This window comes from Pygocentrus nattereri, chromosome 22, assembly GCF_015220715.1.
Source record: "Pygocentrus nattereri isolate fPygNat1 chromosome 22, fPygNat1.pri, whole genome shotgun sequence".
Taxonomy (NCBI): Eukaryota; Metazoa; Chordata; class Actinopteri; order Characiformes; family Serrasalmidae; genus Pygocentrus; species Pygocentrus nattereri.
The window spans coordinates 17,591,367-17,611,766 of NC_051232.1; the positions used below are offsets into that span (position 1 = coordinate 17,591,367).

General features: G+C 40.5%; 1 protein-coding gene across 2 annotated transcripts; it reads left to right on the forward strand.

The window, feature by feature from the left end:
• The first annotated feature begins 10,771 nt into the window (after positions 1 to 10,771).
• Positions 10,772 to 15,274, forward strand: npy2r (neuropeptide Y receptor Y2). Of its 2 annotated transcripts, none has more exons than XM_017709375.2 (3): positions 10,772 to 10,893; positions 12,330 to 12,954; positions 14,572 to 15,274. In XM_017709375.2, the coding sequence occupies exons 2-3, from the start codon at positions 12,343 to 12,345 to the stop codon at positions 15,100 to 15,102; spliced, it is 1,143 nt and encodes a 380-aa protein (XP_017564864.1). In that variant the 5' UTR covers positions 10,772 to 10,893; positions 12,330 to 12,342; the 3' UTR covers positions 15,103 to 15,274. The 2 variants fall into 2 exon arrangements, with proteins under 2 accessions (XP_017564864.1, XP_037388846.1); XM_037532949.1 differs by lacking the exon at positions 10,772 to 10,893 and adding an exon at positions 10,997 to 11,109.
• Positions 15,275 to 20,400: the final 5,126 nt, after the last annotated feature.

Consider the following 20,400-nt stretch of genomic DNA (forward strand, 5'->3'; position numbering starts at 1 on the left):
ACCAGAGACTGTGTCCAACCTACACAGAGTTAATGACACTTTACATCACTTCACATCACATGGTATCAGGTGATATCAGATGTTGGTATCGGCACAATTTTATTGTTGAGTAAGAGTAAATGAGCACAGGGCCGTTACTCAATACCAGTATCAGTATCCATGCATCCCTGGATATGCACTATAGACAGATCTACAGTAGTTCCACCATTATGGTGAAATAACATGGCCAAGGGCTTTTTTTCACAACCCATACTACAACAAACCCCACCCTCCTGTGCTAGGACTGGCTAATTATTTGTACAACTCCTGGGATCGGTTGGTAGCTAACATCTTACATATTGAGCCAGCGCTGTGAATATGAAATTCTAACCAATCCTAGTGCTGAAGGGTGGGGTTTGGTGGAATATGGAAAGCAAAAAATAACTAGTTAGGCAATGAGAAAAAGCAGCACAGAGGTTAGAGCTTGTTCTTAATGACACCCTAAGCCCTGCAGCCCTCCAAGTCCAGGATGCACTATGGCGGCATCAACAATGAATGAACATATAGGGCAGAGAGACCGCTTAAAAGCATCCCTTTGCAACAAACTTGTACAGGCTGCCACGTATCATAGCTAAGGAAATTATGCTACCAATTGCACTTGTTGTTTTGAACCTAGGGGGTTCCTAAAGGGACTCAAATTTGCCTGAAAAGGGTATTACAAAAATCAGACCCTATCAATAAAATCCTTTAATTGCTTGGTTTTCTTTCAGGTAGTTTTTAAAAATCTTGTTTAGTTAACTACTCTTAACTACTCTTAACCCAAATGAACTACTCTTCAGACATGTGCCAACCTTCTGTAATCACTGACCCAGGGGGTTGCCTGGTCTCACCTTCACCCCAGCTCATGTGCACATCAAGCAGCAAACCATTCATTTCAGCCATAATCTTGAAACACAGTGGTCACGTTAAAAATAAGGTAGACAGACTATAATGAAAGAGCGAGCACAGGAGCGCAAGAGCACACATGCAACAGAAAGCGAGAAAATGTATAAAATGCGCATCAGATACCCACGTCAGTGACCAATGCAGAATTCCTGATTTGAAGATTTGTTGATGTCTACATTTACATTTATGGCATTTGGCTGACGCTCTTATCCAGAGCGACTTACAATTTCATCATTTTACATTGGTAGGCCAAGGCTGTGTTAGGAGTCTTGCCCAAGGACTCTTATTGGTATAGTGTAGGGTGTTAGCCCAGGTGGGGGATTGAACCCCAGTCTACAGTGTAGAAGGCAGAGGTGTTAACCACTACACTAATCAACCACAACCTCTAGTTTAGTCTAGATCCTCACATTAAATTAGGCTTTTAAAATCTTGGGGAGATTAACCCCAAAACACTGTTACATTAAATGATATTAAAAAGCTACATGTCCAGAAAACGGCTCTGCACTGACCATGTTGTTTATGTTCAAGTTGTGTCAACAAATACTGTACTTTTTATCAAATATATCAACACTAGATTTTGAAACATGAAGATATTCAGATTTTCTAAATCGACAAGCTAGAAAAGTACTAGAGCTAATATTAGCTAGCTAGCAAATCTTACTAAGACAATTTTGGAAATGAGGTCTTCTACACATTGACTGAGTCTCCTTTTGTCTTCAGTCTGAGAAATGAGTAACTTTCCACCAGTCTCTTGGGAAACTGGGCAAGTTGTCAGACTTGCAAATATGTTAAGGCACACTATGAAGACCTGGGCTTAGTTACAGTTACTAGGCTTTGAAGGCCCAACTGGGTGAACTTGTTTGCTATAGCGCCCCCCTGAGGCAGAGCAGCGCAGCAGGTCTAGTTGGTTAAGAATATCAGATACAAGCTTGCTGTTTCCAGACTGAAGCAGGCTAAACAACCTTTCTCTGAATTTGCATTTTTTAGCATAATGTAAGAATTTTCTGGGACCCCCTAAAGTTTTTTATTTTGAGGACTCTGAGCCCCTAATACCCTTTGGGTTAATACTGTTGAAAAGACTCCTAAACTACTTTTAGTTCCCAATAGTGCTACAGTGGAGCGCCTTAGTACATCTAACAGAAAACAATGAAATTAAACCCAAAAAAAGGAATTAGGAAAATCATGTGAAAAGGCTAAGCACATATACACACACATAAACTATAACTATACCCACCTCTGCTTTGAACTGAAGCCTTTGTATAGCAACATTTTAATAAGATGACCGCCTTTTATTTAGCTACACGAAGCCTGCTGAACCGTAACTTCATTTTACACGTCACATGTGCCTGCATTATCATTTCCACCTCGTATGAGTCAACACGATGGCCTGGTTTTTGTGTAACGAGTCCCCTGGCTTCGGTGTAATTGCATTTCCTGACATTGCAACCTTCACTGTGAACAGCTGTAGTGTTTTTGTGAGAAGTGTGGTTGGACAACAAGGGACTGTCCTGACGGAAATGTCTGGCAGTGCCTATTAAATAATTAGCCGAAAAATCCGATGAAATGAGAGAAAAGCGGTAATATGGCTTTTTTCTTGTTAATATTAACCTTAAATTTAATAACCTTAATATTAAATTTAATTTAGATAATTGCTATAATATAGACATTTTACACTGATGTGGGTCTAATAGAGCACTTTGTGCAAATATGACAAGCAAGTAAAAGACTCATTAGCATTACTAAATGTACACAGCAAAATCTCAGATATTCAAGACCAGATATGTTCGTATAACAAGCCCTCAACAACTTCAACTTACTTTCTGGAAGTGTATCACACCGCCGTTGTATCCACTCCCAGCACAAAAGGAGGAGCAGCGGAATTTTCAGTCGGCCTTGGCTGGCTAAGCCTTAGTGAGCTAAGTAGCTTTTTAAGTAAATTAATAAACATAATTAGGTGTATATTTATGTTAGCATTAGAAACTAGTTGAAAGAAGCAATTCACATACATTTTTATTGAAGTATAGGTAATGTATATTGTATAGGGAATGTTGGGAGAGGAGGCACATTATTGATGAACCTCAAATAGCTCCCTACTTCCTATTTAGTGCCCTGCCTTGGTCATGGAATTATCTATAACCCCAGTAGTGTTGGTCATCCTCTAGTCCTTCATCAGTTGTCACAGGATGTTGTTGGCTGGATATCTTTGGTTCTTAGTCCAGCAATGACAGAGTTGTCCAAAAACTCCAGCAGCGCTGTTGTCGGAACAAAACTTTGTATCAAAATACCTCGTATTTTTTAGTTCTTCAGTTTTGTGCATAATTTGAAAATGCTGGTTGTCCTTTACATTGTGTGTAAATTTTATGATGAATCAAGTAAAAGAAACAACTTACTTACATTACAGCTACTGAGAGCTGATTGATTAGCATTACAGCTACTGAGACCTGATTGATTAACATTACAGCTACTGAGAGCTGATTGGTTAACATTACAGCTATTGAGAGCTGATTGGTTAACATTACAGCTACTGAGAGCTGATTGATTAACATTACAGCTACTGAGACCTGATTGATTAACATTACAGCTACTGAGAGCTGATTGATTAACATTACAGCTACTGAGAGCTGATTGATTAACATTACAGCTACTGAGAGCTGATTGATTAGCATTACAGCTACTGAGACCTGATTGATTAACATTACAGCTACTGAGAGCTGATTGATTAACATTACAGCTACTGAGACCTGATTGATTAACATTACAGCTACTGAGAGCTGATTGATTAACATTACAGCTACTGAGAGCTGATTGATTAGCATTACAGCTACTGAGAGCTGATTGATTAGCATTACAGCTACTGAGAGCTGATTGGTTAACATTACAGCTACTGAGAGCTGATTGATTAACATTACAGCTACTGAGAGCTGATTGGTTAACATTACAGCTACTGAGAGCTGATTGGTTAACATTACAGCTACTGAGAGCTGATTGATTAACATTACAGCTACTGAGACCTGATTGATTAACATTACAGCTACTGAGAGCTGATTGATTAACATTACAGCTACTGAGAGCTGATTGATTAACATTACAGCTACTGAGAGCTGATTGATTAGCATTACAGCTACTGAAACCTGATTGATTAACATTACAGCTACTGAGAGCTGATTGATTAACATTACAGCTACTGAGACCTGATTGATTAACATTACAGCTACTGAGAGCTGATTGATTAGCATTACAGCTACTGAGAGCTGATTGATTAGCATTACAGCTACTGAGAGCTGATTGATTAGCATTACAGCTACTGAGAGCTGATTGATTACCATTACAGCTACTGAGAGCTGATTGATTAGCATTACAGCTACTGAGAGCTGATTGATTAGCATTACAGCTACTGAGACCTGATTGATTAACATTACAGCTACTGAGAGCTGATTGGTTAACATTACAGCTACTGAGAGCTGATTGGTTAACATTACAGCTACTGAGAGCTGATTGATTAACATTACTGCTACTAATAGCTGATTGATTAGCATTACAGCTACTGAGACCTGATTGATTAACATTACAGCTACTGAGAGCTGATTGATTAACATTACAGCTACTGAGAGCTGATTGGTTAACATTACAGCTACTGAGAGCTGATTGATTAACATTACAGCTACTGAGAGCTGATTGATTAACATTACAGCTACTGAGAGCTGATTGATTAACATTACAGCTACTGAGAGCTGATTGATTAACATTACAGCTACTGAGAGCTGATTGGTTAACATTACAGCTACTGAGAGCTGATTGATTAACATTACAGCTACTGAGAGCTGATTGGTTAGCATTACAGCTACTGAGAGCTGATTGGTTAGCATTACAGCTACTGAGAGCTGATTGGTTAGCATTATAGCTACTGAGAGCTGATTGATTAACATTACAGCTACTGAGAGGTGATTGGTTAACATGACAGCTACTGAGAGCTGATTGATTAACATTACAGCTACTGAGAGCTGATTGGTTAGCATTACAGCTACTGAGAGCTGATTGGTTAGCATTACAGCTACTGAGAGCTGATTGATTAACATTACAGCTACTGAGAGCTGATTGGTTAACATTACAGCTACTGAGAGCTGATTGGTTAACATTACAGCTACTGAGAGCTGATTGGTTAACATTACAGCTACTGAGAGCTGATTGGTTAGCATTACAGCTACTGAGAGCTGATTGGTTAACATTACAGCTACTGAGAGCTGATTGGTTAACATTACAGCTACAGAGAGCTGATTGGTTAGTGTTACAACTACTGAGAGCTGATTGATTAGCATTACAGCTACTGAGAGCTGATTGATTAACATTACAGCTACTGAGAGCCGATTGATTAACATTACAGCTACTGAGAGCCGATTGGTTAGCGTTACAGCTACTGAGAGCTGATTGGTTAACATTACAGCTACTGAGAGCTGATTGATTAACATTACAGCTACTGAGAGCTAATTGATTAACATTACAGCTACTGAGAGCTGATTGATTAGCATTACAGCTACTGAGAGCTGATTGGTTAGCATTACAGCTACTGAGAGCTGATTGATTAACATTACAGCTACTGAGAGCTGATTGATTAACATTACAGCTACTGAGAGCTGATTGGTTAACATTACTGCTACTGAGAGCTGATTGGTTAACATTACAGCTACTGAGAGCTGATTGGTTAACATTACAGCTACTGAGAGCTGATTGGTTAGCATTACAGCTACTGAGAGCTGATTGATTAACATTACAGCTACTGAGAGCTGATTGATTAACATTACAGCTACTGAGAGCTGATTGGTTAACATTACAGCTACTGAGAGCTGATTGGTTAGCATTACAGCTACTGAGAGCTGATTGATTAACATTACAGCTACTGAGAGCTGATTGATTAACATTACAGCTACTGAGAGCTGATTGGTTAACATTACAGCTACTGAGAGCTGATTGGTTAACATTACAGCTACTGAGAGCTGATTGGTTAACATTACAGCTACTGAGAGCTGATTGGTTAGCATTACAGCTACTGAGAGCTGATTGGTTAGCATTACAGCTACTGAGAGCTGATTGGTTAGCATTACAGCTACTGAGAGCTGATTGGTTAGCATTACAGCTACTGAGAGCTGATTGGTTAACATTACAGCTACTGAGAGCTGATTGGTTAGCATTACAGCTACTGAGAGCTGATTGGTTAACATTACAGCTACTGAGAGCTGATTGATTAACATTACTGCTACTAATAGCTGATTGATTAGCATTACAGCTACTGAGAGCTGATTGGTTAACATTACAGCTACTGAGAGCTGATTGGTTAGCATTACAGCTACTGAGAGCTGATTGATTAACATTACTGCTACTAATAGCTGATTGATTAGCATTACAGCTACTGAGAGCTGATTGGTTAGCATTACAGCTACTGAGAGCTGATTGATTAACATTACAGCTACTGAGAGCTGATTGGTTAACATTACAGCTACTGAGAGCTGATTGGTTAGCATTACAGCTACTGAGAGCTGATTGGTTAACATTACAGCTACTGAGAGCTGATTGATTAACATTACTGCTACTAATAGCTGATTGATTAGCATTACAGCTACTGAGAGCTGATTGGTTAGCATTACAGCTACTGAGAGCTGATTGGTTAACATTACAGCTACTGAGACCTGATTGATTAACATTACTGCTACTAATAGCTGATTGATTAGCATTACAGCTACTGAGAGCTGATTGATTAACATTACAGCTACTGAGACCTGATTGATTAAAATCGACGTCATGCTTATTAGATCCTGTACCTACACATCTATTTAAACAGGCACTGCCTATGGTTGGGAACTCATTACTAGATATAGTCAATTCATCTCTCAGCTTGGGCTATGTACCTAATTCTCTCAAATTGGCAGTCATTAAGCCCATCATAAAAAAGCCAAATCTGGATCCCTGTGAGCTGGCTAATTATAGACCGATTTCCAATCTCCCCTTCATAGCCAAAATTCTTGAAAAAATAGTGTTTAAGCAGCTGTGCTCTTATTTACAAAACAACAGCATTCATGAAGTTTTCCAATCAGGATTCAGACAAAATCACAGCACAGAAACCGCCTTGCTAAGAGTAACAAATGACCTACTTTCTGCACTCGATAGGGGCAGCACTGCCATTCTTGTGCTCCTTGATCTCAGTGCTGCCTTTGACACTATAGATCACGCTATTTTGCTCAATAGATTAGAAAATCTTATAGGAATTAAAGGATCCGCCCTCACCTGGTTCAAATCCTATCTTAGTGATCGCTACCAGTGTGTTCATTTAAAGAATAAATGCTCTTATCAGTCTAGAGTTAAATATGGTGTCCCACAAGGGTCAATTCTGGGCCCAATACTCTTTACACTCTACATGCTACCGCTGGGTAAAATAATCCGTAGGCACGGTATTAACTTTCACTGTTATGCAGATGACACCCAACTTTACATATCAGCTAAACCCAATGAGGACCTCTGTCTAAACCAAATAACTGACTGTATTAGAGAAATAAGAAAGTGGATGACACTTAATTTTCTCCTACTAAATTCAGATAAAACTGAGGTCCTCCTACTAGGTCCCAAACTTGATAAAATCGATAATATTGTAGTAGAAATAGATGGTCACCTAATCATACCAGGTAAAACGGTGCGAAACTTAGGAGTCATTTTTGACTCAGTTCTTTCATTCGATGTGCATATATGCAGCATAGTTAAAACCGCATTCTTCCATCTACGTAATATAGCTAAACTCCGCAACATACTCTCTCATGCAGATGCTGAGAAGCTGGTGCATGCATTCATAACCTCTAGACTGGACTACTGCAATGCTTTGTTGGCTGGAAGTTCATGTAAATCTTTGAATAAGCTCCAGCTGGTTCAAAATGCAGCTGCTAGGGTGCTCACCAGAGCTAGAAAATTTGATCATATTACACCAATCCTCTCATCCCTACATTGGTTACCTGTTAAATTCCGTATAGACTATAAAATACTCCTTTTGACGTATAAATCTCTTAAAGGGCTGGCCCCGCAATATCTGGCGGAACTCCTTATCCCTTATAACCCGCCACGTACACTCCGCTCGCAAGAGGCCGGCTTATTATCAGTCCCGCGTATTAGAAAAAACAACGCATTAGGTAAAGCTTTCTCTTATAAAGCTCCGCAACTTTGGAATAATCTCCCTATTAATATACGGGACTCAGACACACTCTCAGTCTTTAAATCCAGACTCAAAACATTTCTTTTTGAACAAGCTTTTAGATAAATTTATCATAGCGGTTCTCTCTAGCTGTAGCCTGCAGCTATTCTACTATTGTCCAGTGCACACAAACTTAGTCTGTACTGTTGGTCTCCCTTTAACGATTTCTCTTACAGCTCACACACCAAACACAAACCCTGTTCTAATCATTATCTTTCTCTTTTTCCCCTCATGTCCTGAGCTGCTGTCTGGAGGTGTCCATCCAGGGTCCCTGTGCTTTTTCACAGGCGTGCCCCGCTCTTCAGCAAAGTATAAAACCATTCTAACCTCTTTTTCTTCCCTCCCACTCTGTTCTCTCTCTCTGTCTCTCTCGCATGCGTCGAGATGTTCGGTTGGCCTGTCTGGAGGTGCCGATTCGTGTTTGCAGCACTCTGGAATCGGCCCTGTCCCGCTCAACAGGGATTAACACAACCCTTCTAACCTATCTTTCTTCCCTCCCACTCCGTTCTCTCTCTCTATCTCTCTCACATGTGTCGAGATGCCCCGTTGGCCTGTCTGGAGGTGCCCCATTCGTGGTTCCAGCGTTCCAGCCATCTTTTTGCACTCTCTTTGTACTGTTGTTCTTGTTTCTGTTCTGTTTCTTCTGTGCGGGTCGACCCACGGGGGTTGGGTTCCTCGGACTGAGCCTTGGTCGCTTCTAAGGTTTCTTCCTCTTAAAGGGAGTTTTTCCTTACCACTGTAGTCACCACAAAATTGGCTTCACTGTGGTGATGCTCATAAGAGGCGTGGACCTGTTTTTTCTGTAAAGCTGCTTTGTGACAACCTTGTTGTAAAAAGCGCTATATAAATAAACTTGAATTGAATTGAATTGAATTGATTAACATTACTGCTACTAATAGCTGATTGATTAGCATTACAGCTACTGAGAGCTGATTGATTAACATTACAGCTACTGAGAGCTGATTGATTAGCATTACAGCTACTGAGAGCTGATTGGTTAGCATTACAGCTACTGAGACCTGATTGATTAGCATTACAGCTACTGAGAGCTGATTGATTAACATTACAGCTACTGAGAGCTGATTGATTAACATTACAGCTACTGAGAGCTGATTGGTTAACATTACAGCTACTGAGAGCTGATTGATTAACATTACTGCTACTAATAGCTGATTGGTTAGCATTACAGCTACTGAGACCTGATTGATTAGCATTACAGCTACTGAGAGCTGATTGGTTAACATTACAGCTACTGAGACCTGATTGATTAACATTACTGCTACTAATAGCTGATTGATTAGCATTACAGCTACTGAGAGCTGATTGGTTAACATTACAGCTACTGAGAGCTGATTGGTTAACATTTCAGCTACTGAGAGCTGATTGGTTAACATTACAGCTACTGAGAGCTGATTGGTTAGCATTACAGCTACTGAGAGCTGATTGGTTAACATTACAGCTACTGAGAGCTGATTGATTAACATTACAGCTACTGAGAGCTGATTGGTTAACATTACAGCTACTGAGAGCTGATTGGTTAACATTACAGCTACTGAGAGCTGATTGATTAACATTACAGCTACTGAGACCTAATTGATTAACATTACAGCTACTGAGAGCTGATTGGTTAGCATTACAGCTACTGAGAGCTGATTGGTTAGCATTACAGCTACTGAGAGCTGATTGGTTAACATTACAGCTACTGAGAGCTGATTGATTAACATTACAGCTACTGAGAGCTGATTGGTTAACATTACAGCTACTGAGAGCTGATTGATTAGCATTACAGCTACTGAGACCTGATTGGTTAACATTACAGCTACTGAGAGCTGATTGGTTAACATTACAGCTACAGAGAGCTGATTGGTTAGTGTTACAACTACTGAGAGCTGATTGGTTAGCATTACAGCTACTGAGAGCTGATTGGTTAACATTACAGCTACTGAGAGCTCATTGGTTAACATTACAGCTACTGAGAGCTGATTGGTTAACGTTACAGCTACTGAGAGCTGATTGGTTAGCGTTACAGCTACTGAGAGCTGATTGGTTAACATTACAGCTACTGAGAGCTGATTGGTTAACATTACAGCTACTGAGAGCTGATTGGTTAGCGTTACAGCTACTGAGAGCTGATTGGTTAACATTACAGCTACTGAGAGCTAATTGATTAGCATTACAGCTACTGAGAGCTGATTGATTAACATTACAGCTACTGAGAGCCAATTGATTAACATTACAGCTACTGAGAGCTGATTGGTTAGCGTTACAGCTACTGAGAGCTGATTGGTTAACATTACAGCTACTGAGAGCTGATTGATTAACATTACAGCTACTGAGAGCTGATTGATTAACATTACAGCTACTGAGAGCCAATTGATTAACTCTACAGGTTCTCTGGACACGCAAGTGGTTTTGCTGTTTTTATCGTGCGCTAAGCGAGCGCCCCCTAGAGCATATAGAGGCGTGGCAGGTGAAGGCGCCCCTATGAGAGCACGTGCGTGCGGAGATGAGCGCTTCCTCGGGGCACGCGGACCCCCCCGCCCTCACGAGCGCTTCTAATGAGCGGGAGGAGAGCGGGAGGAGAGCGTCCTACGCAGGGAGTCAAGTCCAACTTGTTCGCTCTCTTGGGCAGAGACTTCAGCGTGGATGCATCGCCTCTGAACGCACTTCGTTCTCTGTGGAGTCTCAGGAGCTCATCGTTTCTGCTCTGAACTCACTGGAGGACCTACACGCTGGAGCAGGTGAGCTGATGGGACCTCAGTGTAGTCCACTGGCAGCTGCAACGTTTTTCTAAGCGAGTATAACTCACTGAGCAGAATTACTGGGATTTACAGAAATCACTGTTACCTGCGCTGATGTACACAGTAAAGCCATGGAGATATTTTCCGCTGTTACTGATGGACATCCTGGGCTGTTTCCGTGGCTTTTCTCCAGCTGACTGGTCGATGGTCTGTAAGGTGATTAATTAAGCTTAATTAAGTGGGTGCATTGAAACGAATAGGCTGTTTGCATCGCCACAGGTAGCATTACAGCAAGGAATCCTGCTTATTGTCTTAGAAATTCTGAGCCGTTTTTAAAGCTTTGAAAGCCCAGTGGAGCAGATGAAGCCATCTGTAAATGCATGGCTGCACCCTCATCAGTGAGGATGGTAATAATCAGCTGTTGGATGATTTTGGCTGTGCAAAGTAAAGCTCAAATGCACTTGAATTCAGTTGCACTCCAAAAAAAAAAAATTACCTTGAATTGGCAGTTATTTGACCATTTCCCTGATGATATTTCATATATACAACATACACGTGTGTGTGCGTGTGTGTGTATACATATATATATATATATATATATATATATATATATATATATATATATATATATATATATATTAGTCTTTGAAAGGCTACATACTCATTCGGAGTGGTTTGATACACGCTCCATTCTAGAGAAGCACTGGTGGTGATAGGAACCAGACGTCTGGGAGATTTAATGCTGGCTTTACACAGGAAACTGTCATGCAAATACTTGCATGTTGTGAGTCACATGCAAAATAAATTCCTTGGAATTTGTCAGTCAAAAACACATTCAGTTATTCCATTATTTAGCCATATTGATAGTTAATGTTCTTGCTATGTCATCTTTGACTTTAAGTACCTGTTATGGCTGTGCTGGATGCTGCAATGGCTACTTAATTAGAAGCAAAAATAAATAATCTAGCAAGATGGATGAGCTGGATGTTAAGCTGATTACAGATACTTGCCTTTCTTCTTCTGGCTCAGGGAGCTAAGAAAAAAAAACTGTCAATCGCAAGATTCTTAAAATCTTGTCCCAAAATATATTTTTTAAAAAATCCATTCATGGTGAAGATGTTTGTGCAGGGTTTTGTAAGGCAAACTAGATCCTAAAGATTTTTTTTCCATAAAATCTACCTTTTTTTTACCATAATCAATGTTTTCAGTAGTAAATAAAATGCCTATATTTGTGGTGTTGAAAGTGTAACCCCTGATTCCACAATGAACCACTCTGACTGTTTGAATCTCAGTGATTAATCTGTACTGCGAGTGTGAGGAATCAGTGGAATTCCCTTTTTATTGTTATGGTCTTTTTTTTTTTTAAATCCATCAAAAATGTGTTATGATGGTGACAGTCCTAATTGCCATCACCTTCTTGTTGTCCCCTTGTGCAGTTTTTGTGCATGGATGCCAAGCATGGATATAAGAAGCCAAGAGAACATGACCCAAGAGGACATCAATGGCTCTTTCGCTGCCCCCTCAAATTGCTGCACCATGACAAACTTCCAGGATGAGGGTGATTTATTGGATGGTCTGGAGGACAGCACGAAGCTCATCGGGGTTCAGGTGGTTCTAATCCTGGCGTACAGCAGCATCATTTTGTTTGGAGTGACTGGGAACTCCTTGGTCATCTATGTTGTCTACAAGTTCCGAAATCTGCACACGGTCACCAACTTCTTCATCGTGAACCTGGCTGTGGCGGACCTGCTGGTGAACACGCTGTGCTTGCCGTTCACGCTGATGTCCACGCTGTACGGTGAGTGGAAGTTCGGTCAAGCCATGTGTTACCTGCTGCCCTATGCACAGGGGCTAGCCGTTAACGTCTCTACCATCACGCTCACCGTAATCGCCCTGGACCGCTATCGCAGCATCGTCCATCATATGGAGACCAAAATGTCCAAAGACGTCTGCGCCGTGGTCATCGCCATCACGTGGGTGTCTAGCGCCGTGCTGGCTAGCCCGCTAGCCATCTTCCGCGAGTATGTGACCTTTGACGTGACTCCCGAGCAGAGCATTCAGGTAAAGGTGAAATTCTAACATCATATACAACATATCGAAAATTCCCATGATATCATGAAATTCCCACTACTGTTTACTTCAGACCTGTGGGAAACACTGTGTTTGTGGGTTACATTCTTTGAAATTCAACATATGAATTTTTAATTCAATGCAGAAATAAAGTAGTTACATTCATGCGTTTAGCAGATGACTATAAAATTTAAGCATGTTACAAAGGTAGGCAAATATAGAATTAGGAGTCTAGACCAAGGACTCTTATTGGTGCACCATGCAAGCAAGCAAGCAAAATTTATTTATATAGCGCTTTTTACAACAGGTGTTGTCACAAAGCAGCTTTACAGAACAATCAGTATTACAGAGAGAAGAGAAAAGAAGAAAGAAAATCCGGGTCCGAGCCCCCATGAGCAAGCCAGCGGCGACGGTGGCAAGGAAAAACTCCCTAAAAGAGGAAGAAACCTTGAGAGGAACCAAGACTCAGAAGGGGAACCCATCCTCCTATGGTCGACACCGGATAGCAAACATTATTAGTATGAAGTATTATAGTTAAGTGGGAAAAGAAAGAGAGAGATCTGAGGGTGAGGACTGCACAGCGCTGTACAGCAAGAAGCTCAGTGGTGGTCAAACCGGTCCAGAAGGCTGGTGAGCAGCGGCACCAATCAAGGCAGTAGAGGCAACAGCATCAGGCGCACAGGATGGGCAGCTGATCAGCTCGGCAGAGAAAGGAGAAGAAAAAACAGAGTTAGTACTGTAAAGAGTGGCTGACCACAGATTACAGTAAAAACCATGGTGTGCTTGTCCAGTCTGCCATGGGGAAGGTAGGAGTAATTTAAGAAAGAAAGGAGGAAAAAAATAATCAAACAACTGGTAAGAATAAATTAATACAATAAGATAATAACTAATAACGGGCAAGATATTGATCGTGATAACGCATGACCTCAGGTTCTCTATAGCTTTCATTTCATTCCACAGTAGTGCAAAATAAAGAAAATAAACAAAGTAAAGAAGCCCTGAACATTATATCAAATGTGCTTTTGGGTTATGGATAGAACCGTAAAATTGTTGCAATATCAGGTTCAGCTCAGCTTGCCAGACTGTCCTTTTGTTCCAGCCAGTCACGGTTTTGATTAACCATTCCACGCTTTAATTTTGGCGCTCCAGTTTGCTTCGCTGTCCCACCGTCACAGGTGCTGACCAAAAAGCTTGCTTGGGCCAGTGACAGATTCAGAATTTGACATAGTCCTGCTGTCATTCTTCTTCAGAAACGGACCAAATGGACTGGATGCCCAAGTTATTTAACTGTCCATTTTTCTTTTGGATATACTAAAGTAGAAACATAGTAAAGGTTATCTGCAGAGTAAATGGCTCTTCAAAAAGCCTGAGAAAATAAATAAGAAAAGAAATCATGGACAGACAGAGCAGCACAGGCTCATGCCATGTGGTGGACTCAATCCCAAGAAACCATCTTGCGGATATGCAAGATTAACATAAGCCATTCATGAGACTAATGAATGACAGAAGTACTGATTGATATTTATGATGTACTTAGAAAAGTATATTGAGAAGTAATTTATCATGATAATAAATAACATTATCATATTGACCACCTTTTACGTCCAGGGCTGCGCCGAGAAGTGGCCAGGCAGCAGCGCGGATGGCACCGTCTACAGCGTCTCCATGTTCTTCCTGCAGTACGGCCTGCCGCTCTCCGTTATCTCCTTCGCCTACGCTAGGATCTGGACCAAGCTTAGGAAGCACGTTAGCCCTGGCGGAGGTCGAAGCGACCGCCACAGGCGCCGGCGGAAGACCACAAAGATGCTGGCCACTGTGGTGGCCGTCTTCGCCATCAGCTGGCTGCCTTTCCATGCCTTCCAGTTGGCCGTCGACATCGACACCAGCGTGCTGGAGATGAAGGACTTCAAGCTGCTCTACACGGTGTTCCACGTCATAGCCATGTGTTCGGCGTTCGCCAACCCCGTCCTCTACGGCTGGATGAACAGGAACTATAGGGGCGCCTTTGCGGCTGTGTGCAAGTGTGGTCCGGTGGAGAGTAGACTCAGGAGGGTGCATAGCAGGGACACAGTGAGGGAAAAGGCTCTCGCACACCAAAGTACGATTAGTGTGTTGACACAGGCTAACACGCATCTCTGACTTTGGCTTTTTACTGAATTGATTTACACAATTGTTCTTACCCCTACGCTCAGCGTAGTCGAACAGCCAAGACATGCTTGATGTCCAAAGTTTGCTTGTTTCATTTATCACTGGAGCCATGAAGCTAAAATCTTTGTTTGCCACCAGATGTGAACAAGGTAGTTTCTGACTTCCAAACGGGGGGAAAAAAATCCATTTGAACGGCCATCCAGCTCCCAGTCTTTCAGGACGTTTGACTGTTCCAAGTTGCGTGTCCGTGAAGACTTCAACAAGGCAGCCCCTAAATAACAAAAAGCGCTTTTGGCAGACTTTTTCGTTGATGTTTGTGTATAATATCCTGTTTGATATGACATCGCTAAAGACCATACTAGAGATAGACTTAAGTCATTCTGCATTAGATGTTTATTCAAACTATGTGCTTTCATGTCAATATCAGCACTATATTAATGGTTAACCGCCATATCCTATATTCAGTTTTCAACTATATAAAGAACATAACTCTTTAAATGATGTGTAAATACTTTTAAAGAGACTTTTATGTGTCTACAGTGGCCAAAAGAGTGCTGTGAGCATGTTTTTTTTTACTGAGTTCAGTTCTCAGTTGCCATGAACTCAGCACAGTGCTGCTACCAAGGAACCTGCACTGTGCAAACTACATGTTTACTTTATAGTACATGTGGTATCTGACACTGTATGACATACTGTTATATATATTTTATCCATAAAAATGGATAAAAATTCAGGCTTCAAGGTGGCTGCTACTGCAGTTTTTAGCTATGCTGTGTTAGAAACCACAGAAGCAAAATTATTTGGGATTATTTAACACCTTTACAGCAGTTTGAGACACGTGCAATGATTTAGGCATGGAGTTTGGACAGGGCGGTTTCATTCACAGTACATGTTCGCTTCATTAGCCCCGTAGCTCCAGTGCAAAACTAATGAAGCAAACATGTCTAGGCTGATCAACTACATTTGGCTGAAATGGAAAAGTTGATTACTTGCTGAACTATTGCTCTCTCAATAGACTTCATTGTGTATGATTCTGTAGTTGGCATCATGTCCCTATTAGGAATGGCATTTTTGCGCTTTGTGGTGTTAAAAAAAAAAATGTGGCGTCAAATATGAAAACAAAATATGATTATTGCTACATCCATGCTACTAGCAAGCCAACACTCCTGTGCATTAAAAAGTCTCCTAAACCTCATCTCTATTAGAAACCAACACCAGTGGGTTTGAGTGAGATACTTCAGTGACATTGCCTTATGACTTTAATTCAGTGCACAGAAGTGTCGCATGTTGCAGTACTTCGGCTCCTTAATGATGTCATAATTCAGAGGATCCGATGATATGCGAGAAAAAAAAGTCCATATTGCAAAACATCATCTTTGGAACCGTTTTTCATAGGGCGCAATAGCAGTGAATGCCATTCGTTTTTTTCTCATAGAGATAACCAGCTTAGATGTGCCAACTACACAGTGGTGACGTCTATTTGATGAGGATAGTACCAAAATGAAATCAAATCAGCCCCTGAAGACCGTATGATAAATTATTCGGAAGATTTGAAGACTGAAAACTCACAACTGTATATGTTTCAGCCCCCCTGTGAATATGTAAAGGACAAAACCAGTGGTTAGTATCTGACTGTCCCATAGGCTTCTCTGATTAATCCCAGTTTACTGTGGTATGTCATGTTAAGGCAGGGTGAAATGAGAATGGTAGCCCAATGTAATTGTTAATGTTTGTTCCCATAAGATATGTATGTCCAACTGCTGTGTGTTGTATGTATTAATGTACATAGCAAAGAGATCATAAAGAATGTCATTTATAAGTAGATTAAGATTAAGGAGTCTAAAATACTGTAAATAAGAAGTTATAAATACTTTTTAAAATTTATAGAGAAACAAACGAGATAAACCAGGGAAATGACAGATAACAGGCTGTCTAGCTGCTGTGTCTGCTCTGCATCTTTTTATCTAATTGTCTGTAAATGGACGTTCAAGCACTGGTCAGTTTACAAATGCTGACATGTGACAGGCTTCTTTGGAAAGGCAAAATAGTGCAGTAATGTATGCTGTAGTACTATCGTGATACTTCACAAATGTGTCCACAAATTTATGACATTTATTTATTTCTTATTACATCTGGTGTTACAACAGACAGTGTAAGCCCATATTTTAAAAACACTATCAAAAACTAAGAATTCAGTGACTTGTATTCAACATGTTACACATTGTGCCGCACTAAATCCAATTAAACAAGACTAAGAATGTTCTCTTCAATCAAACATGCAGATTTTTAAGTACTGGCAATATCCAAGATATGCTTATGGAGCATATTAGGACATACTGTGATGTAATTTATCACAATATTGATCAACAGTGTCATATTTCCCAGTTCTAATTGTGATATATGAAAAATTGAGGTATGAATGCTTTGTAACGCACATAAACAACACTCACACATCAATTTTGTTTCATCAAAGAAACAAGGCGGATGTATTGAAGTCAATAAAGTCTCTCAAGTCCTCCACCCACCAATCAATTCATATATATTGTCTTATAAAAGTCTGTCTGGCAGACAATATTGGACAATTTCTAACCACTGTGCTGGAAAACTTCACATGCTGCACACTCATAGTGCAGTGATTGAAGATTTACTTGAAGCCGCAGGCCATACTTTCATCAAACGAGCCGCTCTTTAAGTTCAGTGATATGGCTAAGCATAACACCTAGAATTCATACATGGTTGATGTACCCTGGACCTGACTGGACAGCCTAAACCAGGGGTCGGCAACCCAAATGTTAAGAAGCTATTTGGTCTTTTCAACAAAAATCTACGACTGTTTACGAGGCTGAAGTCAGCTTCTCATTCTCCAGCTTCTTGTTCTAATTTTCCCGTTCCACCTTAAATGATGCCTCCGGGTTGAACGGGAAAGGTTGAATGAGAATCTTCAGCTTTGTGGCTTTTTTTTTTTAGTGTTTGACAGTTTCCCGTTGTAGATTAAATGTATTAAATCTTTCTCGCTGTGTTTTCTTTATCTACTAGCTAGGCACGACTGTTGGCTGCGTTGCTAAGTGACCACCAGTCTGTGTGCCAACCTAAAAGGTCAAAAGCTGGTGAATTAGCAGTGATAGGCTACATTAACTCCACCGTTTAAGGCCATTTATTAATAAAACTGTCAACAGAACAATCAGCAAAGCTTCATTTTACTGGGAAGGAGGATTATTTTACTTTTACCTACAAAATCTAATCCTGCTGTGGAGCCGCAACAGGACGGTGGAAGAGCAGCATGCTGCCACCCTGGACTAAACCCACTAAAGTCATTTAATGGAAGCAAATTTACACAATTTACTCTAAACATAACTAAGACTGGTGTCTGGAGTTTTCTTCTATAGAGTTGTGCTGGAGCTACAAGGCTAATTCCGCTAACAGGCAGCGGAAGCTTATAGCAGGCTAATTAGCACTGTGTGAACTACAAGCCTAAATCATCATACATTTACCTCAGACTGTGTTAAGTCATCTCAAATAGACTGCTTTCTAACACTGTAGCACACCGTTACGTATACAAACGCACAAAACTTTGGAAAAAATGCTTCAAGATGGCTGCTACAATTGTCTTTAGCTTTGTAATGTCCTGTCCAGTTTTATAGGTAAAAGCATGTCCCACACGGTCAGAAACCACTGACCAGTCTTTTGAGATTACTTAAAAACTTCACATGATCTGGCGCAAGTGTGTGATACGAGCTTCCACTGGAAAAGTATAAACTTGCATCATTTGTTAGCTACATTAGCCTTGTAGCTCTACTGCACAACGAAAGAAGCAACATTAGACAACATGTATGGGCTGATTGCCTGAATTAGTGGGGAAAACTGTGTGAGTTTTATCTTAGACCAAACAGCACTGTGCAAAAGTCAAAGAGCACTTTTCATTTACTTAATATGCCTGTCGAATCGGCCGTTAAGTACAAGTTATTATTAATATTTCAATGTCAGGGGAAAAAAAAAATCAGGAAATATAACATTAACAGAAAATTACACAAAAGCCTCAAAAGCTATACAGTTTATAATATCAGATTGTGCATTCAGTAATTAGCTTCACCTTTATTACAGCTTACACTGTTTTCAGGAGAGCCGCGTACAGTTTTTCATAGAAACCCGCAGGGATATTTTTCCGAAAAAAGTTCAGTCTTAGAATTTGGTTGCATTTTCTGGCTCTCATAGTCGAAATAATCCCAAACCCATTTAGTTATCTTCAGGTCTGGACTCTGGACTCTAGTCAATCCATCGTTTTGAGAACACCGGCATCTTTTTTTTTTTTTTTGCAATTGTTCTTCTTTTTTTTCCTCATTTCCTTTTCTCAGTAAGGATGGACAGAAACGCATGAGGCTTTTTCCCATATCTGAAGCAGCTTGATTTTCTCCTCTCTCTCAAAGATGAGAATTTTGGTTGTTTTGGTGGTTTTTTTTATATCTCTCTCAGAAGTTTTTGAACTTCAGTTTTAGAAAGTCTTCAGAAAGTCTCCCTTTTCAGTTTTCTCTGTGACTCTCATTTCCCTTATTCAAGCAGATAATCTTCCATCTAATCACATCAGAAATAACTCCTGAAAAAGTAATAACTTTCATTTAATGGGCTTTTGACAGGAAATTAATAAAATAAAGCAGGATGTGTGACTTTTGAACTGTATTGCATGTAATTAGGTTAAAATAAGGCCAACACTGACTGGGACTAAGCCACAGTACTGGAAAGCCACCTCTCCTGACATCAGAATTCTCAGCTTTCAGCTTTCTTTCCAAAATTCTGCCCAGTTTCAGGGGCTTTGGCTATCGATCCGCCCAATCGCTTCCCTAATTACTGCTCCTCAGCCACAGAACGCAACAAAGATGGCAGTAACGTTATCCAAACAAGGCTACTATTGAGTTTCTGTCAGCTGGATTGATGGAGACACAAAGCTGCTCATCTTACTGCGTGCGTAATTAAAGCACCAACTGACATAATCTTGATTTAATTTTCCCTGGAGAAAGGGCTTTACTGCACAACAAGAACAGCCACACTTAATCTACTAATGATGGACTCATTTTGGATGGTTTGTAGACTCAGAAAAGAGGGAGGGATGCATTAACTTAGAAATTTCAGAACAGGAATGTATTAGGGATAAGGAAATCTTCATATTCATCAGGGTATTTATCACAAAAATGGGTATTAGGTGAATGCTCCTCGTCTGATATGCCTTATGAGGGCTTCACTGTGCTGCCATCTAGTGCTGATATCAAATTAAGACCGCAGGGTAAAACCAGAGAT

Bases quoted from the DNA above. Each gene is read 5' to 3' on its own strand.
- npy2r (XM_017709375.2), top strand. From the start codon at position 12,343: ATGCCAAGCATGGATATAAGAAGCCAAGAGAACATGACCCAAGAGGAC. The intron at 12,955-14,571 runs GTAAAGGTGAAA...TTTTACGTCCAG, and splicing joins CTCCCGAGCAGAGCATTCAG to GGCTGCGCCGAGAAGTGGCC.